Source organism: Aspergillus glaucus, assembly GCF_001890805.1.
Source record: "Aspergillus glaucus CBS 516.65 unplaced genomic scaffold ASPGLscaffold_4, whole genome shotgun sequence".
NCBI classification, from domain to species: domain Eukaryota; kingdom Fungi; phylum Ascomycota; class Eurotiomycetes; order Eurotiales; family Aspergillaceae; genus Aspergillus; species Aspergillus glaucus.
Window position 1 is genome coordinate 1,389,072 of NW_019170456.1, and position 24,751 is coordinate 1,413,822.

Genomic DNA, 24,751 nt, shown 5'->3' on the forward strand with positions numbered 1-24,751 from the left:
CTGGCAATCAAGAATCGCCGAGCACCAATAACATATGCCAAGATCCAGCACGGGAAGACTTAGCGGTCGATCATTTCCGTAAAAACCCTAAGCGAGTCCGCTTGTTTGGCGGCTAGGATTCACTGCGGCACTTAAGATATGGGTCAATAAAGGGTCTAGGAATTGGGTAGATAAGGTTGGGTTCTTGGTTTATTCCCGTATCCCACTTTTGGGACTGTTGGATGCTCTGGCCTCGATATGGGACCAAATAGTCCATGGTCTCAACAGCGAGTATGGTTGGCATCACTCATGGTCATCTTTGCTGCGTTTGTATATTTGATGTGGTTTGGGATGAATTCGGACCGCGATAATGTACACCCCTTACTCACCCAGCTGATTCCCGCGGGACACTGTACCTGCCAAACATCCACCTCGTTCCAATGCTCAGACTGCCTCTCATGCCTCACCTTAGACGCTTCAGAGAACACATCAACACAGACATACGACTATCACCGCGACGCCCACAATATCAGTCTAGAAAAAGACCAATGCAATGCCTTCTTCCCAGGCCTCTACAAGGACATCCACCGGGGCGTTGAGTATTGGACAAAACGAGCAAGCATAACTACAAAAGACCTGAAAGACACACCCCTCCAAAAAGGCATGGCTCGAGCCAGTATCTACAACGGAGAGCTCTATGTCATAGCCACTTGTGCAAAAGGCGAAGACCACAGGCGCAAAATCGTCGCGACTCTATCGGCCATGTACCGCATTCTATCCGCTACGCCAAATCGCGCTGCGATTCCCAATATCGAGTTCATTTTCTCTGTTGAGGACCGGGTGGACGACGTGAATGCCAATGGACATGCAGTATGGGTGTACTCCAGAAAAGCAACCGAGGAATCTGTATGGCTAATACTGGACTTCGGATTCTGGTCTTGGGGTCACTTAAGCAATGATATCGGGCCTTACTATACACAAGCTATGGATAAGGTGCTCGCTACTGAATCGGGGGTGTCTTTCCATGCAAAAGAAAAGAAATTGGTTTGGCGGGGTAAACCGAGCTTTGCTCCTAAACTACGCCGTGCATTGCTGGATATTGCACGGAGCAAGAAATGGGGCGATGTGAAGGAGTTGGATTGGAGCCGGAAGGCGAATTTTCTTTCTATGGAGGGCCATTGTCGGTATATGTTTATTGCGCATGTCGAGGGTACGCTCCTTCCCCATTCCTCCTGTTCCTTTGGATAGTAAGTGCTGATTGATATAAAGGCCGCGCATACTCAGCATCCCTCAAATATCGCCAAGCCTGCCGTTCCGTCATAATTGCCCATAAGCTCCAATACATCCAGCACCACCACTACCTCCTCACATCCTCAGGACCACACCAGAATTACGTAGAAGTGGAACGCGACTTCTCTGACCTCCCAGAAGCAATGGACTCGCTTCTACAAACCCCTAGAAAAGCAGAACGCATTGCCAACAACAACATCAAGACATTCCGTGAACGATACCTAACTCCAGCTGCGGAGGCGTGTTATTGGCAGGAATTGTGGGATGGTTGGGCGGAGGTTTCGAGGGGAGATATTGAAAGGGATGTGCCGGGGTATAAACGGGGGCTGAGGTTTGAGAGTTTCTTGCTGCTGGGCAGTGGGGATATGTTGCGTTTTTCGTTTTCGGAGTATGAATAATGTAATAAGACGATGTAAATACTCATGCAGATACACATGCACGGCAGTGTATAAAATTCTACTTCCTGTGTATTGATTTTTTGTGACGTTCTTGGTTGATAATGGGGCGAGGGTTGATGTGTGAGGCGAGGAGGCGAGGAGCGAATGGGGTTAGGATGAGTGCACCAATAGATGATTTCTACAGGGCAGTGGTTTATTGATATCTGTATATTGTCCTACAACTATGTGATGAAGTCGAATTTTGAGAACGACCAATGTATATGTTTGAATATTTTATCGAATGCCACATAGGCAACGCTTGTGATAGTAACGTAGGGAGTATGTCATGTGTTTAGGGTAGACGACAGGGGAAACAGGCAAGAAAAAGGAGAACAAGATTAAATGTAAGCAGTAAGGAGGGCAACAGTATATCATGGTATACCAACCAGTAGACTAGACATGATCAAATGGAACAGAAATGAGGGCAGGAATTTAGAAAAACGGAATATGAGAGAGCGGATGACAATCTAAGCAAAGGAATTGGCTGTTTTAATGACCGGATTAGGAGAGCAATGGCAAAGGAGAGGATAGACAGAGTAGAGAGTGGATGTTAAGAATAAGCAGTTTTGGTACGCAGGTAAAGAAACAAGTAGATGAGTATGGATGACGAGGATATATTAATCACTCCTCCTCTTTCCAAGGAGAGGAAATTATATAAGGGATTTAATCCGTTCAAAGTCCGGTCCGGAAGCAGAAGTATCCAGGCTGATACCAGAATAAGCCATTTCCCATGGAAAGGCAAAAAAAAAAAAGAGCAAAATGATTGCCCAAAAACCGTTTCAAATTCCTTTTTCAGGCAATTCGAAACAAATTAGAAGAAAATAAGTCAGAGGCCAAAGGCCAGTATTAAAATCGTATTTCCTATAGGGAGGAAGCTGCCCTTCCGGACCAGAACCGATACCAAGGAATCATGATATGAAAAGCATAAATAAGAGGTATATATAAGTCGGGGGTATTCATGAGAATTAGGATTAAGACCTCCTTTCCTTTTCGGTTCGAAATCGAAATCGTCAAGATATCATTCGGTTGCATGCGTATCCTCTGTGCAGAGGAAAAAAGAAGAGTGATTATTAGGCGTAAAGGTTGTCTCGCCGCACCAGCAACGAATAACAACAGAGGCAAAAGAAAAAAACTGCTGATTGATAAATCATGAAAACTTTTTCCGATGATGGACTTTCCATTCCGCTTTGGCAACTCGCATAAACAGCTCGATATCCTTGATCGGAACCCAACTGGTGAGAACCTTCATGGAATTCTCAAAGTCCGATTCGAGGATAATATCGCGCATGCCGTCAATGAGGGCCGCGGAAGTAGCATGAAGGACATCTAGTCCTTTGCCAAAGGTGCTCGTTTGAGGTTGTTTGGACCCTTTAAGCGGGAGGACCGAATGCGACGGTGTCGGGTCTGCATCGCCAAGGAGCATGAAAACGTCCCAGACCCGGAGTTGGGCCGGGAAGGGGATCGAGTAGTTAAATAATGTTAGATACCAGCGGGTGCCATAAGCCGTTGGCGGGATACCAACTTCGTTTAACTTATTGGCAACCTCACCACCCCCCAACCACTCTCGTTCAAAATCACCAAGGGCCTCCATTAGACCAGAAAAGCCATGTTCGTATAGACGTTCCAGGCCTCGTAGCTGCCAAAGACGGACAAGCATGATAAAAGTGTGCTCTTCATCATAATAAGCAAGAAGTGTTGCAGCCAAGGCTGCCATGCCTTGAACGTAACCGGTATCCGGAAAATATAACGACATGGCATGCAGAACACGGAACAACAACCGTTGTCCACCACGATAGCGTCTGCGGAACATGATATGGCTGGTGATGGTGCGTGGCACATCGATATCGATCTGCACATCGTCCGGCGACGAGACGTACTGGAACTCATGATATGCTTCCATCAACTCCGTTTCACTGGGACTGTCGTTGCGCTTTCTGGCACTTGCCTCGAGGAACGAGTACCATGCTGTTGAGCGCCATCGATCCGGAATACCCTTCCAGGTACGTTCGATGAGTTTCGAACTCTGGGTGTCAAACTCGAACTTCATGCCACCGCCGTCCTTGTTTTTTTTGGACGGTCGAGCCATCTTGGCCCACTTATCCTCCCGCTCCCACTCTTTCTTCCTCATGGTGCGTGCGGCGGCGGAATCGATTCCGTTCGCAGAGCCGACTGCCTCCACAGGCAGCGTGAGCATGTCGGCCGCCTCATCTGTGAACCGGCGATCGCGGTTGTGCGGAAGATGGTTCGCAGCGTGGCGAAATCGCGACGTCGACCGTCGCATTGGCGAACTGTATGTACTCTGGGACGAGGATGGACGGATCGAAGGTTCAGAGAACTTGCGTGTAGGTGAACGTCCGGTGAAGGAGCGGTTGCTTGCCAGGGCCGACGGAGGTCGAATAGAGTGTTTTCGCCGGGGTGTCTCAGACGAAAGAAGCAGACTCGTAGCAACTCGTTGGATCGGGTTGGGCTGTTCCGTAGTCTCGCCGGAGCTCGTTTGGGGATGACGGATGAAACCGTACCTATCGACATCGCCCGCTCCGATGTTCTGCCAGTACTCGATACCACCTGCCAGCTCATTGGTTTCCTTCTTGAGCATGGACTTTCGATCGGGCTTCATAGTCGACATTCGTCTGGACCCAGCACCACTCGGAGCGTCAGAAGCAGACGTTTCCGCTGCTTCTTCCCACAGGACACCATTCTCCATGGCCATCGAGTCGGCCACCTCCGAATCACTCACATTTTCCTCACCCTTTTCGTACATCAGTCTGACACGCCGTGACAGCATATCCTCGTCCGCAGAAATCGCTCGGGATGGGATGCTTATTTGGCGCCTAACACGAAGCGAAGCCGATGGCTTCAGCAATCTTGGCCGGGCGCCATGGAATTGGGGCTGCTGTACGTCACTTTGGTCGTCCGCAGAGGAGGCAGGCGAAATTGGGGTGGCTTCCGGTTGTTTATCTTGTTGCTCTTGCAATTCAGGCTGTTCAGGTTCTTTTGGCTGTTCTGCTGGTTTCTGCTGTTCTTGTGAATCGTCTTGTGGCGGTCCCGATACCTGTTCGGGCTTTTTTTGGTCTAATTGTCCCTCATCCTGTGGCTGTTCTTGCTGTTGTGGTGGCGGCTGCTGTTGCGGTTGCGGTTGCGGTTTGGGTTGGGGTTGGGGTTGGGGTTGCGACTGCGCTTCTCCTGATTTTTGTTGCGATGGATCCTTAATAAGGCTTCCACGCTTGGAAAACTGCATCGCCCGCAGCCCAAGGCCGTCCAGCGACGCGGTGGGAATATCGAGCGAGATACCGCTGAATTGAGGATCCATCTGAGGCACAGGGGGCGGAGGCGAAGGAGGACAAACAGAATACGTTGGTCTATCGAGTTCTGCGGACCTTCTAGTCCTTAAACCGCCCCATTTGCGCTCCGACCAGCGCGAGCCGGGGCGAGAACCGGGGCGAGAGCCAGGACGCGAACTGGGGCGGAGACTGGCAGCATCGTTAACAATAATGCTAGGGATACTGCGTAGGCTGAGGCCCGAATTGTCTCCCTCCGACCGGTTCGTCCTGTTATCCTTTGCTGCCAGCCCTGTCTCCGGGAACTTATTTCCATGCGACGAAGTCGGGGAAGTCGGGGAGGCCCGTGGCTGGTCGCCCGCGCCGCCAGGGCCAGTAGCACCGCCTGCAGATGACGAACCGGTGGTGCTGATGGATCGGGATCTGGAATCGGAGTCAACGGAGGAAGCGCCGGGGGTCGATAGGGAGTCGGATCTGATCGTGGTATCTTCGTAGGGGATGGCGTGGAGAGTCGAGCCCGTGCTAGTAGTAGCCGTCGTAGTAGTAGATTGCATCACGTCCGCAGGGAATGAAGTAGGTCTCTCATCCATAATCTTTTGGCATGACTTGTAAATATTTCTTTTTGCCTTCTTCTCGCGCTTTTTCCTTCACTGAATTAGTGGCTGGGAGAGAGAAGGCGACTGGGAGATCGAAGGGGAGGCGACGTTATAGGGAGGCGGGGATAGAACAGAGTCAGGAATTCGAGAGCAGGAGTCGGCGCAAGGGAATCACGCGAGAGGGACGGAAGAAAGGACAATCAATATGTATAATATAGAATAATATAATAGGAATCGATCGATTAGAGCGAGCCGTGGTAGAATGAGAGGTGTTGGTAAGGTCGAGAAATGGGCATCACGGAGGTTGGGGTAGTTGTATGGACTAGTGTATGTAACTAGTATGAAGATGACTATTATGCCAGATGATCAAACAGACAAGAAACACATGTGAACAGATAACAGATGGGATGGAAAGAAAGCACGAGGACTTCACATGTACCTCTGGTCTTTTTTTTTTTTTTTTTTTTTTTTTTTTTTTTCTCGCCTTTATGAAATCAATTGTATTGCCTCTTCTGTTTCCCACACGCAGGGATCGCAAAGGGGCGTTGTGTCCACACGGGTCAGTGGACCTTATATAAATAGAACTATGTATGACTTATATGAAATATCTACTGCTGTTACTGCTGGAGAATACTGTATACAAAGCAGATAAATAGACCAACGGACAATGGAAATAAAATGAGAAAACAATTGTGACTGTCCTCTTTTTCAGCAGGAGTTGAGGCTCCCCTTTAACATCTACTGCAAGTCAGCACAACGGCTTGAAACGAGCAGGCAATAACAATGGCAATAATAACAACAGGGCTGCCCACAATGCATTTTATTAGCACGTTTTATTATCATGAAACCCACCAGAACCAGAATTTCCCCGGGTCCAGACCTGCGGGAGAACAAAAACCTGCTACTGAACCATAAAATGGAGTCTTTCCGTTGAGCGTTGATGACCCGTCACGGAGATTTACCCCTGGTATACTGCCAGGAACGAAATAACTTGATTTTCAATGAAGACTAGCGTCTATTCAGTTGGTTGGCCGTTGAAGAGATTTTTTCTTTTTCGGACTTCTTTGTCTGGTCCGTATCCACTGTAAGTCTCCAATTTATACACACATACACACACATTCCCGTTTATAACTCCGTAGGTCGTATGCCAGCACGCCTGCAATGCAAGAAAGGGCACAGTTTAACCAACCAGCTGTACCAAGGAAAAATATAGAAAAAAAAAAAAAAAAAAAAAAAAAAAAAAAAAAAAAAAGAAAGAAAGAAAAAAAAAAAAAAAAAAAAAAAAAAAAAGATATAATAGAAATGAGAGGGGAAGTCTAGGCCACGGCGGTCGTGGTTCGTACGCCGTCATAGGCCGATTGGGTCGGTTCGATGGGCTCCTTGGGCAACAGCTCAATCTGGCGCACCAAGAAGCTCTTCTCATCGGTAAATTGGTCGTCATCGGTACGATCCTCAAGGAATTTGGGGAGGAATTTCAACAGGCGATCCCGGTTGTTGATCAGAATCCGCTGCACGGCCACTGATTTGTTCGGGTTTGCGACGAAGACCTACACCAAGTCACATTCTTTGGTTAGCGCATACCAACCATCGCAACGCCGCGAAAGAATCTTAGATACATACCTTGAACACGTGGAATCCTTCGTATTGAACCATCTTTCGGTCGTCGCGCAGCAGTTTCATGCACAGTTTGAGGTTCTCTCCGCTCTCGACATACGCCATCATCACATTGTAGTTGGCGCGGTCTAGTAAAAGCTCCCCAAGGAGCTTGATACTCTGTCGCTTGGTCACATATGACTCGGACTGTATAAGGATATTGTTGAATCTCGAAAAGAATAGGTCGAAGTTGGCCGCCAGGTATCCGGTCACCACCGACTTGTGTCGAGTCAAAGTCTCCTAAAGAGTTTCCGTTAGTCAAGAATCCGGGACCAGAAATTGGTTGGAATGGCATCCTTACCCTGAATGTCGTGAACGCGTCTGCGCTGACTTCGAAGCTCCCCCGGTCGATCCATCCGAAGAATTGCCAGAACACACCATCTCCATTTTGAGGGTTACCCGGCCGCACGTTTGTGAGTCGGATCGCGGGCTCATCATCTGTCGACTGGTCGTACAGGATAATCGCAGCAATGACGTCGAACTTGAGCGCCTCACGTAAGATGGTACCACATGGCATTGCACTCTGGCTGTAGTTGTATCCGCGGCAAAGCTCCACTATAATCTCTGGTCGGTGGTGAACGATATATGAAATAACAGGAGGGTCGCCGTGTGCGGCATGCGCCGGCCTGAAGCGGAGGACGTGGGAGAATATGGTTTGAGTATCTTTTCGAGCTTCGAAGGGAAGGATGTGGATGTTATGAGCTAGCTCGTGGAGTAAATCTTCGTGAACCATAGCTCCGACTAATCCTTGCACCTGCTCGGGGGATGTATCGATCTCTATAAATGCAAGATTGCTTCAGTGCGTGGACGGATTATATCGCGGGATGCCAGGGAGAGCAACGGACCTTGAGTGCCTTGAATCATCAGCTTCATCTGGGACAACTGCCTCGCCAACTCTTCTTCAATCTACAAAAGTTAGCAATTTCTTCCAGAAAGCCAGCTTTGAGCATTCCAGGGTTCGCACAAGGACAGACCTTCGGAGTGTTGGGGGTTTCGCGCAGCTTCTCCAGCAGGTCCTTGATGGACCGCACTACTTCCAGCGGCTGACGTCGGCCACGGTTGAATAAGAAAGCCATGTCTGCTAGATCTGGATAGAATTATATTGCAAGAAAAGACAGCCGAAATGGAACAAGGATAGAAGAATAAAGACGAAGGGGGGGGGGCCCGGTCAGTAGGGATCTAGGGCAATTGAGATAGCAGCAATTGATCCCATGCAATTCTCGGTGCTTTGAAGCGTCCAACTGTAGAGCAGGGAACAATTCGATTCCCTCCTTTCGCTCTGATTGAAAACAACCACGGACTGGATGCCGGTGATAAGTATGAACCTGGACGATAATGATATGCTGTTATCGCTTCAAGTTCCGGGTCAGTGTCATGTGAATAAACAAACAGCGGGGCAACAGGATCTTTATGCCTGAGGCATATTAAGGCACCCTTAAGGCAATAAACTATTTTTTCTTATCACTGCCCCTCCACACCCACTTTTATCCCCGATTGATAGACGAAGAATTTGTCTTTCTCCTTCCCTGCATACCCCATTCGTCTCAATTGTTTCAATTATTGTTTCATTACTCTGATAGCGCGAAACACAGAAAAGAAAGATCAAGAAGAGAAACGAGATTGCCTGCGCAATGTCCACCTTTCCGACCTCCGAGCGCCCTCCGAAGGACGAAGACACTCGTTCGACAACCTCAGCAGAGGACTCAGACGTCACCGACGAAGAAGGCTGGGAGGACCTTGAGCCCGATCAGGAAGAATCGCAGCCCATTGTAGGCTTGTTCTCCGACAAGATCTACCCTGATGTGAATGCGATGCTGCAGGAGAGCAAGGACAAGCACGATTTCGATCTGCGGCAGATCCAGAAGGAGCTTGGTATGTACTCGACTCGCAATTGATATTTTTGTCCCTTGGGCAGTTTGGTCATTCATTGTCTTCCGTGCCCTGCTTTGCGCTGGGCAATTGACATTTGGAATACTCTGTACCTTGCATTAGTTCGACCCATAGCGGAAGATATGACCCAGCTAACTTTTTGCGCCTGCCCTGCTAGACTTGGACTTCATTGGTCTGATCAAACTCGTCAACTACATTCGATCTCAAGTCAATGCCGGAAACACGACCCCAGACGTATCTTCCAAGGACAAGTTCGACGATGATGCCTACATGAAGCCCGTGTTGGAAGACGATGCTCTCTTATACAGCTTGGGTGATATTGCGGAGGAGGATGAGCCTGAGGCGTCCGGCGACAACGATGCTGAACGCCGTGTGGTCGAGTTGCAGGAAGATCTTGAGCGTCTCCAGACTCAATTCACCGAATACCGATTGGCCGTCCAACAGTCGATGGAGGAACAATTGACTCAGGAGGATGATAAATTGTCATCCGCCGGCCCATCGGCGAGGACCAAGAACAAGATCGAGGAGGTGGACTCGGATTACTTCGTGTCCTACCAGTATAATGGTAATTCATTACCTTACGTTACCGGAGGGTGTATTTGGCTGGGATCTCTGGCTAACAAACCCTATAGGCATCCACGAGTCCATGCTCAAAGACGCTATCCGTACTGATTCCTACCGTGATTTCATCTACGACAATAAGCGCCTTTTCCAGGACAAGGTTGTGCTGGATGTCGGATGTGGCACAGGAATTCTCTCCATGTTCTGCGCCAAGGCCGGTGCCAAAAAGGTCATTGCTGTCGACAATTCGAACATCATCGACCGGGCGAGAGAAATCGTCTATGAGAATGGCTTTGGTGATGTGATCACGTGTGTTTCCTAGACAACTACTATCTTGACTTCTCTCGCTGATTCGTTCATCTTCAGATGCATCCGCGGCAAAATCGAAGAAGTTACTCTACCCGTGCAGCAGGTTGACATCATCGTGTCCGAGTGGATGGGATACTGCCTGCTTTTCGAAGCCATGTTTGATTCCGTTATCTACGCCAGGGACCGCTATCTCGCACCCGATGGACTGATGGTCCCCTCCGACGCTACTATCCGCATTGCTCCGTTTGCTGACTCGGATTTCATTGCCTCGCATATCTCCTTCTGGCACTCGGTGTACGGCTTCAATATGAAGAGCATGCTCACCGGCATCTACGACGAGGCAAACGTCCGCAGCATCGAACCGTCCGCACTTCCTGGCGACTCATCAGTATTCCTAAAGCTTCCATTGCATACCATCACCGTTGAGGAGCTATCATTCTTGAAAAACTTCCAGGTCACTCTTAAGGAAGATATTGACTCGCTCGACGGCTGGTCCATTTGGTTCGATATCTTCTTCATGCCTTCAAGAAAGTCCACGGTCCCAGACGATGCTGTTCCTTCGGAAATGCAGAAGAAAGGCTACGTTGCCTTCACTACAGGACCGCATGGTACTGAGACTCACTGGCAGCAGGGTGTTCTGCTCATCGACCACGGCCGGAAGGGTGGCGTGCCATTAAAGAAGGGCCAAACCATCACCGGAAAGGTTGGTTATCAGAAGAGAGAGCCGAATGCGCGCACGCTGGACATTACCATCGACTGGGACGCGCAGGAGGGTGGTAAGGGATCCCAGCAATGGAGTTTGAAATGATTTATGAATATTAAAAGTTTTGCTCTTCTCTCTTCATGTCACCCCATATACACCCTTGGAATAGTAGGAATCAAATGTTAAAGGACCTCTCATGATTAAATATTCATAGTAAGATCACACCGTTTGTTCTATGGTCTGCGAGATGACCTCCGATCATCATTCCCGTTTTCATGGTGATCGCGATGATGACGATGTGAACGAGAACGAGGATGAGAATGTGAATGCGAATGCGAATGCGAATGGTGCCACCGTGAGCGATCACGGCTCCTATCACGGTGATACCGATGCCGATGATGCCGATACGAACTCTTTTCTCGGCCTCTGTCATCCCGCTGTCTGTCTGGAGATGCATCGAGTTTGAACCCCTCCAAACTATTCTCTGAAATAGATCCTCTGCATGGTGATCGTCCCCGTCTGTGCCGACATGACGGTTCTCTGCCTTCCGCTTTCAAAGCCTCCAATTCTCGACTTCTTTCCTCGTTCCATCTCTTGCGCTCTTGCTCTACCGTTCTCAACTGTTTGACACCCTTCCTCATCGCCGCTAGAGGATCATTTGCATCTAGCCGAGCCATCTCCCTTTGTTTCCGCATGGGATCTTCCTTTCCCCAAACGTCTTTTCCAGGCATAGACTCTGGCGTAGGAGCTTCCCTCCCTGAAGACGAATACCAAGGTGCCTTGCCAACAGACTGACTGAACCCTGCAGCATTGGAGGGACGCATCGTGTACTGATCTTCATATTTGCGCTTCTTCTCGGTTGCTTCTGTCTCCGCCTCGGCATTCTTTTCCACCGGTGCGCGCCCTGCCTCAGACGGGAAGAGGTTGATATGACCAGCTCCATCTTCAAGCGGCGCGTCACTCGTTTTCGAGCGAGACAACTCCGCCCTTGTTCCGTCCGCGAGTTGTGCATCTTCTCTTGCCAATCTAATATCACGATCTGTGTCGTCTTCGCCGGCGAGACGTCTCCGCTTGTGATTATATCGTCTGGGTTCTTCGTCCTTGCGGCTTCTCTTCTCGTGTTGCGCGGCGGATGGTGGTGAGGCTGGTGGCGGGGGAGGGGTAGATGGGCGCTCTCCTCTTAGGATTTGTATTCGGCGCTCAGCATCTACTTCTTGCATGCGGCGCTCTTCCTCCTCTTCTCGCGCTTTGGCTTGCGCCTCGTCGCGCCGGACGCGGGCGACGTTCTCCGGATTGTAGACGTTCCATGATTTCTTTCCCAGAAGGTGGCTATATTATATGATTAGCACGGATTTCCTTCTAATGCAGGGACAATAGGTACTCACAGCGGCATCTTGAAGGTTATCAGCTGGCGTATTACATGGACAGCAGCTCTTCGGTTATCGACGTCAAGGGTCCAGCACTGATAAGACGGATCATTTCTGCTCCGACTCTCCGATCGGCGGAAACGGAGCTCCATGTGGCGGGCCGGAGAGCGGAGGCATGTATGCAACCATCTCTCCAACAACGCTCTCTCCGCCATATTTCGAACTATCTTGATTTTCGAGCTCATTTTGCGATCGTTTAGTTATTCTTCAGGAACGCCGCTACACCTGGTCATATTTACTACACTGACAACGTGTGTCTTCTGAATACTGTTCCAAAGAACAGCTTGATTGCAACAGCGTGGCTTCAACCTAATTCCATTGACGAGTTGGACTCTATTCATTTTCATTCTTTTCGATAACTATCTTCGATAACGACATACATATATACTTCCCGTCTGCGGATATCACTGATTAGATCATTGCGTCTCCCTTGAAGAACTCACAAATCGAATGACGCAAAATGTTTAACCGCAGCACCAATTACTCGAATCCCTTCAGCTCCAGGAGCGGAGGGCCTCCTTCGCGAGAGGGCTATTCGGTACCTGGTCAAGGACCTCCTCCATCTTACGGCCAGCCGATGCCGTCTAGGCCGCCGGTTGGAGCGAAGCCTCCGGCCGGAGGTGGTCGCTGGACATTGCGGCCTGCAAAGAGCCCGGATAACAATTATACATTTGGGAACCTGTGAGCCACCTCCAAAAGTTGTTCTCTTATTACCTTGCAATGACGAGAATCTAACACGATGTAGGGTTGCAGTATCACCCTCGGATTTCCCTCCAACACGCGACGGACTTGACCTCCTCCTCCTTGTTAATGGCCTCTTCGTCCTCTCCGCACGACCGTACCCCAACTTTCCACAGGGCCACATCAGTATGTCGGATCCGCAGCGGACGTGGGCTGGGGTTGCATTCACGGATTCCGTCGACGTACAAATCTACGATCCGTTTAGCCAAGGCGGGCAGGCCTACCTTGGTTCTACAGACATCGAAGTAGGATTCGCCGGCAAGAAGAGAGTTGAGACGCCATATGACCAAGATGATCTGGGAAATGCGGTGGCTAAGAACTTTGAAAACCAATTATTTGCTCCTGGTCAGAAAATCTTGATGGATCACCGGAGTATTCCGCTTTTGTTGACCGTCAAGACGGTCCAGCGGGTTGATCTGAGTTCAGAGAAGGCAGACCTTTCCAGTGGGGAAGTTGAGACAGATCCCATTGCGAGGGGTATTCTGACAAGGCACACTCAGTTCAACTTCTTCAAAGATGCACGAACCGGTATCAACATGAAGCCGTCGGCTCGCCGGCCAGCGGCTAACTCCATCATCCAGCCGGACTTTAAGTTCGAGAACATGGGTATTGGAGGTCTCGACTCGGAATTCAGCACAATCTTCCGTCGTGCATTCGCTTCCCGTATCTTCCCTCCAGGCCTTGTCGAAAAGCTGGGTATCCAACACGTTAAGGGTATGCTGCTTTATGGTCCTCCAGGAACGGGTAAAACTTTGATTGCCCGACAGATTGGTAAAATGTTGAATGCGAGAGAACCGAAGATTATCAACGGTCCTGAGGTGTTGAACAAGTTTGTTGGTCAGTCAGAAGAGAACATCCGGAAGCTCTTCGCCGACGCGGAGAAGGAATACAAAGAGAAGGGAGAAGAAAGTGGGCTCCACATTATCATCTTCGATGAACTGGACGCTGTATGCAAGCAGCGTGGTAGTGGAGGTGGTGGCACCGGTGTGGGAGACAGTGTAGTCAATCAGCTTCTCTCTAAGCTTGACGGTGTAGACCAGCTCAACAACATTCTGCTCATCGGTATGACCAACCGAATGGATATGATCGATGAAGCTTTGCTGCGTCCTGGCCGTTTGGAAGTGCACATGGAGATCTCCCTGCCCGACGAGCATGGACGTGGTCAGATCTTGAAGATCCATACCCAGAAGATGCGAGACAACAGCGTCATGGACCATGACGTCGACTTGGAGGAGCTTTCGCTTATGACCAAGAACTTCTCGGGTGCTGAAATTGCTGGTCTCGTGAAGTCAGCGTCCTCATTTGCCTTCTCGCGGCATGTCAAGGTTGGCACGATGGCCAGCATCAGCGACGATGTTGTGAACATGAAGGTCAACCGTGCCGACTTCCATCACGCCCTTGATGAAGTCAAACCAGCATTCGGTGTGTCGGAAGAGGAACTCTCCAGCCGCATCCAGTACGGCATCATTCACTACTCTCCTGTTATTAACGAGATCATGCGGGAAGGAGAGCTATTCGTGAAGCAAGTCGGGCAATCTACGCCGCTATTCTCCGTCTTGCTGCACGGCCCCACGGCAAGTGGAAAGACGGCATTGGCAGCTCGGATCGCCATTGACTCTGGCTTCCCCTTCATCAAGCTGATCAGCCCCGAGGACATGGTGGGATACAACGAAATGGCCAAGGTCCACCATATCAGCAAGATCTTCGAAGACGCCTACAAGAGTCGCACCAGTGTTGTCGTCGTTGACAACATCGAGCGAATTATCGACTGGGTTCCGATTGGTCCCCGCTTCAGCAACACCGTTCTGCAGACCCTGATGGTTTTCCTCAGGAAACAGCCAAGCAAGGACAGGCGTCTTCTGGTGCTGGCCACCACCACGCAGCGCGCAGTGCTCAAAAACCTCGACGTGTACAACTCGTTCAACGCCGACATCATGGTCTCGAACGTCAACACGTACAATGAATTGCGGTATGTTATGGAACAGTCCGAGGCATTCGATGCCCAGGAAATTGCGCAGGCTCTGGAAGAAATCGGTGGTATTATTGATGATGGGAAGATTGGGGTTGGCGTTAAGAAGGTGCTCTTGGGTATTGAGACGGCTAAGCAGGATGTCGACAAGGTCGGACGTTTTGTGCGTGTAATCAACCGGGCTATTGAGGAGGAGCGGATTTTTGAGTAAGATTTTTGCTGTATGGATTTGGCTGTTTAGATGATTGTTCTTAGTTATCTACGAGATATAATATACCACTTTATCCATGTATATAAGCAATGTATGGGATTAGGGCTTGCTATATACGTAGGCTAGTTTGGTATAATAAAAACAAAGGGTGTTATTAACAGCATTTATGCCATTGTCTATGGCGATCAAATAGAGATGAGACTTTGTTGGTGAGTGTGGTTCATCTGCCACATTCTCCATTCACTCATCTCCCTCCTACATATCCCCTCTCCCGTCCCTCCCAACTTCTTTCAACTCTCTCCTTTCATCCATCATTCATCACTACGCTTTCCATTCGTTTCCGATCCCTGATCATCTTTTGTTCCATCTCCAACCTATCAACCACATTCATATCAACTCCCAAAATCCAAACCAACCAACTACCATGGCCCAAACCAATCCCAACTCCCAAACGCTACCCTCCTCTCTACCACCCCCCGGAACCATGTCCGAACGCGAGTTCCGCGCCCTCGAAGAATGGGTTCCAACGGAGACTCTCAGAACTCGTGCGTCTGGTTATCTGAGAGCTCAAGCCCAGACTCAGGATCATAACCAGTCCCAGCCCCAGGCCCAGCCCCAGCCTCAGGGTCAGGGTCGAGGCCAGGGTCGAGGCCAGGGTCGAGGTCAGGGTCGAGGTCAGGGTACATTCAACAATGCCAACGCCCACGGCAATGCTAGCGTTAATTCCAACGCCAGCTCTAACGCTAACGCTAACTTCGAATACAATAACGTTCCCGCCGGTCCAAGACGGGGGACTCAGACCACGAACAAAAGACGCGGACGCGGCAGGGGTCGTAACCGTACGTCTTCGATTTTTGAGGAGTGGAAGGCTCAGGCTTTGGTCGATGGTGGGCATAAGCGTGATGGCAACGATGGTCAGAAGGTGGTGAGCAGTAACGAGAAAAGCTCTACTGGTGCCGGTGCTACTACTTCCAATGTCGGTGGCACTGTTGCTGCTGCCACTGCTGCTGGTTCTTCTACTACTGGACCTACTGGTACCTCTGCCTCTACCGCTGGCCGATCCGTGGGTCAACCGGCTGCCGGCCAAGCCACTTCTACTCCCGTTGGTTCTAGTGCTACAGGAACAAAGGGCCGCTCATACCGCGGAAGAGCTAGGAATGACTCTCTTGTTCGTCAAGGATCTGGTGCCACTGAGGGCGGACAGAAGAAGATCGTGAGCAACATGAACACCACTGCTGCTCCAGCGGGCCCATCTGCTAGTTCTTCTAACACTCGCCTTGCTGGCTTCTCTAAAGTCCAGCATGTTGGTCCTGTCGCTGACGCCAAAGGAACGAAGAGCCAGCCCAGAAGTGATGGAGATGTTGCTCACGTTCGTCAAGGATCTAAGTCCATTAAAGGCGGACAGAAGGTTTCGAGTGCCACTCAGGGTGCTACTGTTGCTACGGGCCTGTCTGCTCCTTCTGACACCCGCCCTGGTGCCTCGGCTGCTGGCTCTTCTGAAGCCAAGCATGCTGCTTCTACTGCCGATACTAACACTGAGGTGACAAAGGACAGTTTCCAACCGGAGGATTCCAATTCTCGCCAAGGATCTGAGGGACAGAAGGATGCTCCTGTGTCTACAATCCCTACTTCTGAATCTCTCCTTATTGGTCCAACTGTTGGTCCTTCTCAAAGCCAGCATACCGCTATTAAAGGCGAATCGAGCAAGGTGACTATTGAAGATAGCACCGTGGGCCCGTCGGCTGGCTCTTCTGGCGTGGCTGACACGACGACTGGTTCCGCCGGTCAGGATACTACTACCGATCAAAGCGAACCGACAAAGGGCCTATCGCAGTCAGGAAATGGCGGAAATGATTCTCATGCTCGTCAGGAATCCGGACCTAGCTCCACTAAAGTCGAAACGAGCAAGGCTAGCAAGGACAGCACTGCCGCTCCTACTAACCCATCCGTTGATCATTCAAAGGCATCTGCTAGCTCGACTGGTAACGACAAATTTGCTACAATTTCTGGCTCTCGTTCTCGCCGCGGAGGAATGAAAGGTTCGCATCGTCGCGCCAAATCTGGATCAGCCTTCACTGAGGGTGAATTGAAGAACGTTGCAAGCTCATCTGCTGCTCCCGCTGACTCTATCCCCGTTGGTTCCATCACCGATGGAGCGACAAAGCAGCCAGTTACTGCTGGCGGTTCTCAGCCCCAGACCGGGAAGGGTAATAAGAGCCGCCATGGTCGCCAGAAGTCTGCATCTGTCTCTACTGGAGAGTCTGGAAAAGCCGTGGATAACAAGGAGAGTAAGAAATTATCTACGAAGCAGTCGAGCGCTCCTGTTGGTTTAATGGTTGGTCAAAACAAGACTGATGTTAGCTCTCGCGCACCTAAAGCGGATGCGAAGAGCTCTCAGGCTCGTGGGGTCTCTGTTTCTAACTCTGCCGGAGAACCAAAGGCGGAGAAGGATAGCTCTGCTAAGTCAAAGGAGTTTGTCAAACCTTCGAGTGAACAGGCTGCTTCAGTTGCTCACGCCTCTGGAGGCCAAGCCAAACCTGCTGGCTCTCACTTGCGATCTGCAACTGGCGAGGAGAGCGTTCGTACTCGTCAGGCGTCTGTTTCTGCCTTCGTTGAAGAATGGAAGGAGAGCACTGCTGTCTGCAAGGAGCCTCCCGTCAAGACTTCGGGCGCTCCTGTTCCATCGACTACTGGCTCCCCTGAAAGCCAATGTGCCGTCGCTAGCTCTCACTCGCAGCCTGAAACGAGCGAAGAGGACTTCCATGATTGCCAGGTGTCTGTTGATTCTACCGAAGAGTCGAAGGAAGCAGTGAGTAGCAAGGCGGCTACTGCTGCCTCTGAGGAATCACCGATCAGATTTTCAGGTGTCCCTGTTGCTTCGATTGCTGGTCCGTCTAAGATCCAGTCTGCTGCTGTCAGTTCCAATTCGCAACCTGAAGCAGCCATTGAGGATTCCCGTGTTCACCAGAAATCTGAGCATACACCAACCGAGAGTCAACCGAAGAAAACCGAGGGTAACAACGGCGGTACTAATGCAGAAATGCCTGCTAGTCATTCGAGTGCTTCTGTTGGCTCCTCTGCCGGCCAGCCTGAGAGCAAGCCTGCCGTGGTCGTTGGTTCTGATGAGGCCCAGGACGATACAATGCAGGGAAAGATAGGAAAGAATACCCAGCGTTCGTCTGAATCCACTTTCGCCGGTGAGTCCAAAGCGCCAATAAAGCAAAATGCAGCGCAACAACTAATTCCAATCTGTCCAGTTCAAACCCCGGAGAACAAGTCAAGCCAGCCCATCCCCAAAGGCCCCAAGGCTGACGCTGACCGCTGTGTCTCGACCACCGTCAACAAGAAATCGGACAAACGGGCTGTTTCCAGACAGCATGAACAGGAGGGATACACGGCTCCGAACGGCACATTCCTCAACAAGAATCAACTGGCGAGATTGGCGGATGGTATCAAGAATGCGAATGGGGACACTGCCTATTTTCAGCCTAGCTTCATTGAGGATCCTTGGGCGGGAATGAAGCCGGTGAAGATTCCATGTTCTCGTCGTTAGCTACTGGTAAGTGTCTGGTCGCCGATACAGCTTGATGAATGGTTCGGTTTATGAATTTGCCTTTGTAGATACGATACCGGGATGCCAGGTCGATGGTTATTCTAATACTAATTTTCGGATGATATTTGTGGTTAGATGCCTGCCTGGAACGACAGCCAAAGAAAATGAGGGCGGATCGATTTGATTTACGAAAAATAAAAAATGGATCAAGGAAAACATGAGAATACTCGTTTCTAATGTTTATGCACATTTAAATTGTTACCATAATCATAGCATCATAGTTAGTATGTACTCAATATGGAATAGTTCGCAATGGTTCGAGGCGGGTATGTGCCTTAAATGATAGTCCGATGTAGCCCCCTGAAAATCTAATTAGATCTTAAATAACCACACAGAAGCCCCCAAAGCACCCAGTAATCTATTAAATATTTAATATAAGCGACACGAGCCAGTAACTTTTGTTCTAATATTCAGCCATGACGCCGTTCTTAAAGTTATGAATCACATCCATTTAACCACCGGACCAGGGGATGTATTTCTGAAGCTGTCAACGACCCTTGTCATTTTATTTCATTTCGGCGCTTAGGGCTGCCTTAATTATCGCCAATCATCTTAGTTTAATTTGCATTCAACTCCGCAGGAAATCGTGCTGTCATGTGCGAAGTACTCCGGAGCACAGCGCTCTGGAGACCATTAAATCCCGCACTGTTCAGGCGTTTGTTCATAATTCAAGAGCACGTACGTAATACTAGGGCTGCGTGGGGCCATGTCCTAATAATAACAACAGTAATCAAACCGGAAAAGGGGAGGATCTGAGCGTCTGTTTCAGGGAGTTGGGCATGTGCTCTACCATTACTCTGTGACATAGGGGATGTCTACACTGCCTACTTTCTGATCGTGTACGCTTTGATAGGGGATCGCCCCTCTTTCAGTTAAAAAGTCATAGCGTAAGTGAATGTCTGGTTCCTGCGTGGGTCGAACCAGATATTTGGCTCGAGTTAAACCGGACGTCGTTCGTTTCCTCTGGACGACCAAGATACAACCTACACTGTTGAAGATGGTAAGAGATGAATATTTCGATTCAAAAAGCAAAAAGCGCTATATCCAAGATTCCTGCTAAAATCATAACCAAAAAGGAGCAAATACAACCCAGTCCAATAATCCCGAATTACCCCCCCAAAAAACCAAAATTTTGTGCTGAAAAACGCAGAAAAAAGAGAAATAGTCGCCGTCATGAAAACAAACAGAAAAAATGAAAATATACAAAAGAAAGTCATGTCGAAACGAATGCAGTCTCAGTAGTCGTCATCGTGGAAGGCGTACTTCTTCGACGCTCGTCGGTATTCTTCCGGGTGTGCGGCTTCAGCTTTTGTTTTAAGAGCGCTGCAAAAGGAACTACAGTCAGCAAACACCAAATCTTGACATGGCAGCCGTTGAATCGTGTGGGACAGTGCCTGCCTGCCAAGAATGGCATCAACAGCGGAGCGCGGCGGAATACCACCGGCGGAGCGGAATCCGGTGACGATCATGTTATACGGCCAGAAGAGATGAAAGAAGACGGGGGAATAATGAGAGGGATTCAAGTTGGTCAGAACTCACTTCACGCGCTTCTGGGTCCATTCGAGGTCACGTTTGGTCTCACGGGCGACTTTGATGCCCTCCGAAAAGTTCGAGCGAGCGCCTTTCAGACGACGCTGGGCGAGAGCTTGCAGCTCCATGAGTTCTCGCTGCTTGGCGTTGAGGTGACCGGAGCTGTTTTTCATGTCGGTTAGCCGTCGACTCCATCAACCGCAATGAGACGACTCTTCTCATTCCGAGAACAGCAATGCTGGCGATTCTAAACGTCAAGAGAGGGGGCATGGTGAGGGCACTCACGTTTGCGCTTGCTTCACCAATCCCCTGTCCAATGGAGTGGGATCAAACGTCTCTTGCATGCGGTCATTGAGAACATCGACAACGTCGACGCCCGAGTATGATCCGTTGCTAGATTCATAGTCGCTCCCAGAGCTATAGCCAAGGCCTCCCGATGTCCGGCTACCAGCCGTCATGCTGGTGTTGTCGACGTCTGGCGGAGAGCCAGCTACCCGGCCGATAGGGTAGAGGCCAGCCGGGGCGGGAGCCTTGGAGGGGACATTGATGGGGAAGGTTGAAGGTTGGTAACGCTGGGTGGCAGCCATTGTGATGGATGGGGATGGTATATGAAAGAGAAGGAAGGATAAGAAGATATATATAAGGCAAGACAGGAAGGTGTATGACTTGCGGAAGGGCAGCAGAGGAAGACTGAATCGAAAGAAGACTGACTGATGGAGAGAATAGAAAAGGAAGAAGAAGAGAAGAAAACGGGAGAGGGAGAGAAGAGGGTTTATATAGCCCTGCTCGGAGGGTTTTCAGTCCGGCGGAATGAGCTGAAAAGAGATTAATACGCTCATGGCAGGATCAGAGACCATCCGGAAAGAGAAACTGGAGGGAGGGGAGGCGCCGTGATTGCTGGAGCGGGCTTCCCGGTCCTTCTCCTCCCATACTTCCCGGTTGGGCATTGAGTGGCCGCTCCGGGATCCGGGATGGCGATGCACTTTTCACTTTTTTTTTTTTTTTTTTTTTTTTTTTTCGTCTCCGCCAGACAGACTGTTTTACCTCGTCATTTTCCTCTCATCTCCTCAATTTTCTCTCTTTTCCTTCGTCCAGCCACCCTCACTCCCTCCGATTCATTACCTTACCCCCGTCCCCTTTTCTGGATACTTTTCCTCCAATCCCAATCCTCAAATCTAATCCTCTTCCGATTACCGCTCATCAATACGTCTCTGGACCCAGTTTTGACCCCGCTTGGCAATTCCAGAGAAACATTGGCCTCAGGAGACTCAGGCCTTGGGCTAGGCCTGATTTTCCGAGTCTCGTCCACTCGGAGGGTCTTCCGTCATCCCCGTCACGCATTTTTGCCTCTCGGGAGTTTAGGAAGAGGGATTTGGAATCATGAGATGGGAGGGGGAGGGGCTGGACCGGGAGGGATAAAAGGGAGCAGGTTTTTCTCGTGCTCTGTGGCTTTTTTGTCTTTGTTGTGGTTGCTGTATTACCTCTTATCACTCTTTCTCCTCCGTGGAGTCTACTCCCAGCCCTCATCGCCCGTCCTACTTAACCATCCCGATTTATTCGCTTCATGAAACTAGGTGGCTGGGAAATCATTGACGATGGTCTATTGTGACCAAATGAGAGAAGAATACGGATACACGGTTGCGTGACGTCCAATGGATTCAATGTGGTCCATTCCGGGTGCTTCGATGCTCCCGGTGCCTAACTTGCCTAGTTGGGTTCCTTTTGGATTGAATACGGCAGGAAGACACGAGAGAGCATTGTCTCTTTCCTTTCTGTCTTGATCCAATTCCTGCCCGAGTCATGTGTTGGGATTCGCGGCCTCAATTCGACCCGAGGTATCTAACTTTTTTTTATTCCATTTTTTTAACGTCATTGCTGCAGTAAGTCCCAATCCCAAAGAGCTTGAAGAGTCAAAGCGAAGAGGGGCTGACGAAAAAAAGAAAGCAACCACAGTTTCCTTTCCGAGACTGGTCTCAGGTAATATGAAGATCATGGTTTTAGTTAAAAAACGCAAAAGAAAAAAAAAAAGCGTTGGACATCTGTGCATGGGCCAAAGGAAGAATTACAATTATTTTTTTCGGCTGGACTGGACAGACCACCGCCAATCTGAAATCTGACCGGAGAAACCCAAACGAAAAGATCGGCCAAATGAAAATGAACGGACACGGGAACAAGCAATGCAATTGCTACTGCACACGAGGCAGCCCATGAATCGACCGGGAGGAGCTATTATTTTTTGCTTTTCGACGGGAGTACATGCGCTTGAAGATCCCAGAAATGGCCTGCTCCGCTCTCACGCACATGGCTGTGCTGGTTGCCGTCACCGCTGCTCCAGAGCAAGAACACCAGAAAATTCGACCGCCGAACGAACAACGGGACAAGCGCTTTAGACGCCACCATAACGGAGGCCAAGTGGACCAATGCTGAGTATGGAAGTTTTCTATGTCTCATCCTGGTTGTTCTTGCAGAGAGCACGAGACTACGGAGTATCAATTGAGGGGAAGAACATTGGGCCCCGGCAAGGATATGACTCGCGATTGGAATGCAATGCCCAAGACATGGGGACGAAACTTAATTATGTCCTTTTTATTGACCACGAAGAAGAACCCTACCATGGAGTACGGATTAGCCTGATTGACTAGCTGACTGCGATAATATCGACGATGATCCGATACGCTTGACGCACAATACCTTGCCCATCTCCTCACCTCCAATATCCATCTACTACGTATTCGAATGGGCAGCTGGACAGCTTGATCGATTCGAGACTAATGAAAACCGCTCATTTCAATTATTGGGGAAAAGAGGGAAAAAAGGAAAAAGAACAATCTTTACAGAATACAGCAATGCGAATGCAGGTAATCACGCCCCGGAGAATATACGCCATCGCCGCCTCGTTTTTTTTTTTTTTTCTTTTTCCCTTCCCTCTTTTTTTCTATAGTTAACCCTGAGGTTTTCTGCCTTAAGGCCTTTACGGCAAATCTCGATTAACTGCAGAGAGTTGCAGCCCATGGCCGAGCACCGGACGCAAAAGATGCAGTTCCGCGCTAGGCCGACCAATTTTCCGGGTTTCCTATATATATTACAAGAAACCCGTCGTACGGTCATCTACGGCTGGAGTACATTTTTCGTCTACTCTGGGATTACTTTGGGTTTCTATTGTCTCCGCAGGATCACCACCCCGGAACCTGGCACTTCAAGACGTCCAATCCATTAAGCTCCCGAATAATCATAAGATGGAAGGAAGGTATGCCCAACCCAACCCCGAACGATGAGATAATTTTCGCTTTCCACTATAGCCTAGCCTTGGGCACACCCGTACTCATTCGTGCCTCATTTCCAACAGTCGAGTCGAGTCGAGTCGCGACCAATCCTTCTCTTCTCGCAGGGCATACGTAGTACAATACCATGTGCCATGTATGTATGTACTTTTTGTACGTATGTACGTACCCACGCCCGTCCATACATAACGTACATATGCACCGTGATGAGATGAAGAAACGAGCCTGCCTGCCTGATAAGCGGGGATCGATGCATTCGTTTTGATCAGCTGCGACTGTACTCACTCACACCGCTAGACTGACCTAAGTGACTGCAGTATTGTAGGCGTTGCAGAGAAGGACTGGTCTACGTTTACTGCTTGCTAGCCAACTAGCCACTCTCCTAATACGCAAACCACATCACAGTCCCGACAGTAACCATTCATTTATCAGGTACCAAACAAGGAGCAGTATAACGTCCAAATAATTGTATTGATCTGAACGGTCGGCTACTATACACAAGTCACTAGTATACAAAAGTATTTAAACCGATACCCATAAAAAGCAAAAGGCCAACAGTGAACGAGTCCTGAAAATGCAAATTTCTTGCTCTCTGGAGTATCACTATATAAGATTATCTAATGCACGAAGAAAGTTCTCAACAAGAGAAATGAATAAAGAGGAATCTCGGGTTATTTGCAAATACAATCCCAGAAGGTGAAAGAAGCGAAAAACGAAACAAGATCGTGCTCATAAGCTTGATATGGTATCAGGAATAGAATAAAAGCAGCCGCACAATATAAAAAAAAAGAAAAATAAAAAAAAGAAACGGACCAGAGTAGAGAAAAAAGACAATGATGGAAGGAATTTGTTCAGGAGAAAAGAAATCCAACAACTGACGCCACACCGGAAGTATCAAAAGGTCCAAGGAAAAAAGAGAAAAAACAACATAAGCCTGAAATTCCGGCCCCGTGAGTAGATGCAGTGTGTAAAAGGTATCAATCAAAATTTGAAAAACAATGCCCGAATGCAGATGCAAGGCTGAAATCCGCAATAATCAAATATGCGGATGACAATGACAAAGGTCATGAACCAGGTCGAGACAAAAAAAAAAAAAAAAAAAACAAATAATAATAATAAAGACATCCAAAGGCGCCTTCCCTTCCGATGGCTCTTGCCAATCCTAACCCCAGTCCATAATATAGGATATAAAAAGAAAAGAGAAAAGAAATAAAAAGTAACGTGGGTGGAAAGTCCACGAAAAGAAAGAGAACAAGCAGCACTCCAGCATGGCGCAAATAGTG

General features: G+C 49.3%; 10 protein-coding genes across 10 annotated transcripts; 6 read left to right on the forward strand and 4 right to left on the reverse strand.

The window, feature by feature from the left end:
• Nucleotides 1-288: 288 nt before the first annotated feature.
• Nucleotides 289-1,667, forward strand: ASPGLDRAFT_33131 (uncharacterized protein; the record flags this gene model as incomplete). The annotated part of the gene is made up of 2 exons (XM_022544266.1): nucleotides 289-1,189; nucleotides 1,249-1,667. 2 exons carry the CDS (start codon nucleotides 289-291, stop codon nucleotides 1,665-1,667), a joined length of 1,320 nt encoding a protein of 439 aa, XP_022404108.1.
• Nucleotides 1,668-2,853: 1,186 nt separating this feature from the next.
• ASPGLDRAFT_87381 (putative TBC domain protein) lies at nucleotides 2,854-5,499 on the reverse strand (the record flags this gene model as incomplete). Its single annotated transcript, XM_022550420.1, has 2 exons — nucleotides 2,854-4,596; nucleotides 4,759-5,499. Coding segments are annotated over 2 exons (2,484 nt in total), but the record flags the coding sequence as incomplete, so codon positions are not given.
• Nucleotides 5,500-6,829: 1,330 nt separating this feature from the next.
• ASPGLDRAFT_43977 (Mo25 family protein) lies at nucleotides 6,830-8,383 on the reverse strand. Its single transcript, XM_022545923.1, has 5 exons — nucleotides 8,208-8,383; nucleotides 8,079-8,139; nucleotides 7,535-8,010; nucleotides 7,201-7,473; nucleotides 6,830-7,127 (listed from the first exon to the last, which is right to left on the reverse strand). The coding sequence occupies exons 1-5, from the start codon at nucleotides 8,307-8,309 to the stop codon at nucleotides 6,897-6,899; spliced, it is 1,143 nt and encodes a 380-aa protein (XP_022404110.1). The 5' UTR covers nucleotides 8,310-8,383; the 3' UTR covers nucleotides 6,830-6,896.
• A 481-nt stretch (nucleotides 8,384-8,864) lies between these two features.
• Nucleotides 8,865-10,801, forward strand: ASPGLDRAFT_120705 (protein arginine methyltransferase RmtB; the record flags this gene model as incomplete). The annotated part of the gene is made up of 4 exons (XM_022540165.1): nucleotides 8,865-9,105; nucleotides 9,281-9,688; nucleotides 9,756-9,993; nucleotides 10,051-10,801. 4 exons carry the CDS (start codon nucleotides 8,865-8,867, stop codon nucleotides 10,799-10,801), a joined length of 1,638 nt encoding a protein of 545 aa, XP_022404111.1.
• A 103-nt stretch (nucleotides 10,802-10,904) lies between these two features.
• ASPGLDRAFT_33135 (uncharacterized protein) lies at nucleotides 10,905-12,089 on the reverse strand (the record flags this gene model as incomplete). The annotated part of the gene is made up of 3 exons (XM_022544267.1): nucleotides 10,905-11,173; nucleotides 11,226-12,025; nucleotides 12,082-12,089. 3 exons carry the CDS (start codon nucleotides 12,087-12,089, stop codon nucleotides 10,905-10,907), a joined length of 1,077 nt encoding a protein of 358 aa, XP_022404112.1.
• A 494-nt stretch (nucleotides 12,090-12,583) lies between these two features.
• ASPGLDRAFT_119672 (AAA family ATPase SEC18) lies at nucleotides 12,584-15,044 on the forward strand (the record flags this gene model as incomplete). The annotated part of the gene is made up of 2 exons (XM_022540081.1): nucleotides 12,584-12,804; nucleotides 12,869-15,044. The coding sequence occupies 2 exons, from the start codon at nucleotides 12,584-12,586 to the stop codon at nucleotides 15,042-15,044; spliced, it is 2,397 nt and encodes a 798-aa protein (XP_022404113.1).
• A 424-nt stretch (nucleotides 15,045-15,468) lies between these two features.
• Nucleotides 15,469-18,597, forward strand: ASPGLDRAFT_33137 (uncharacterized protein; the record flags this gene model as incomplete). Its single annotated transcript, XM_022544268.1, has 2 exons — nucleotides 15,469-18,241; nucleotides 18,302-18,597. The coding sequence occupies 2 exons, from the start codon at nucleotides 15,469-15,471 to the stop codon at nucleotides 18,595-18,597; spliced, it is 3,069 nt and encodes a 1,022-aa protein (XP_022404114.1).
• Nucleotides 18,598-19,678: 1,081 nt separating this feature from the next.
• Nucleotides 19,679-20,900, reverse strand: ASPGLDRAFT_43983 (KxDL motif-containing protein). The gene is made up of 3 exons (XM_022545924.1): nucleotides 20,473-20,900; nucleotides 20,197-20,349; nucleotides 19,679-19,980 (listed from the first exon to the last, which is right to left on the reverse strand). The coding sequence occupies exons 1-3, from the start codon at nucleotides 20,772-20,774 to the stop codon at nucleotides 19,893-19,895; spliced, it is 543 nt and encodes a 180-aa protein (XP_022404115.1). The 5' UTR covers nucleotides 20,775-20,900; the 3' UTR covers nucleotides 19,679-19,892.
• Nucleotides 20,901-20,966: 66 nt separating this feature from the next.
• ASPGLDRAFT_1174412 (uncharacterized protein) lies at nucleotides 20,967-22,213 on the forward strand. The gene is made up of 2 exons (XM_022539868.1): nucleotides 20,967-22,067; nucleotides 22,132-22,213. Exon 1 carries the CDS (start codon nucleotides 21,159-21,161, stop codon nucleotides 21,753-21,755), a length of 597 nt encoding a protein of 198 aa, XP_022404116.1. The 5' UTR covers nucleotides 20,967-21,158; the 3' UTR covers nucleotides 21,756-22,067; nucleotides 22,132-22,213.
• Nucleotides 22,214-22,959: 746 nt separating this feature from the next.
• Nucleotides 22,960-23,462, forward strand: ASPGLDRAFT_1174081 (uncharacterized protein). Its single transcript, XM_022539863.1, has 2 exons — nucleotides 22,960-23,045; nucleotides 23,155-23,462. Exon 2 carries the CDS (start codon nucleotides 23,198-23,200, stop codon nucleotides 23,402-23,404), a length of 207 nt encoding a protein of 68 aa, XP_022404117.1. The 5' UTR covers nucleotides 22,960-23,045; nucleotides 23,155-23,197; the 3' UTR covers nucleotides 23,405-23,462.
• Nucleotides 23,463-24,751: the final 1,289 nt, after the last annotated feature.

Bases quoted from the DNA above. Each gene is read 5' to 3' on its own strand.
- ASPGLDRAFT_43977 (XM_022545923.1), bottom strand. From the start codon at position 8,309: ATGGCTTTCTTATTCAACCGTGGCCGACGTCAGCCGCTGGAAGTAGTG. The intron at 8,140-8,207 runs GTCTGTCCTTGT...TAACTTTTGTAG, and splicing joins AAACCCCCAACACTCCGAAG to ATTGAAGAAGAGTTGGCGAG. The intron at 7,128-7,200 runs GTATGTATCTAA...GACTTGGTGTAG, and splicing joins AAGGATTCCACGTGTTCAAG to GTCTTCGTCGCAAACCCGAA.
- ASPGLDRAFT_43983 (XM_022545924.1), bottom strand. From the start codon at position 20,774: ATGGCTGCCACCCAGCGTTACCAACCTTCAACCTTCCCCATCAATGTC. The intron at 20,350-20,472 runs GTGAGTGCCCTC...CATGAAAAACAG, and splicing joins TTGGTGAAGCAAGCGCAAAC to CTCCGGTCACCTCAACGCCA. The intron at 19,981-20,196 runs GTGAGTTCTGAC...TTCCTTTTGCAG, and splicing joins TGGACCCAGAAGCGCGTGAA to CGCTCTTAAAACAAAAGCTG.
- ASPGLDRAFT_1174412 (XM_022539868.1), top strand. From the start codon at position 21,159: ATGGCGATGCACTTTTCACTTTTTTTTTTTTTTTTTTTTTTTTTTTTC.
- ASPGLDRAFT_1174081 (XM_022539863.1), top strand. From the start codon at position 23,198: ATGGCCGAGCACCGGACGCAAAAGATGCAGTTCCGCGCTAGGCCGACC.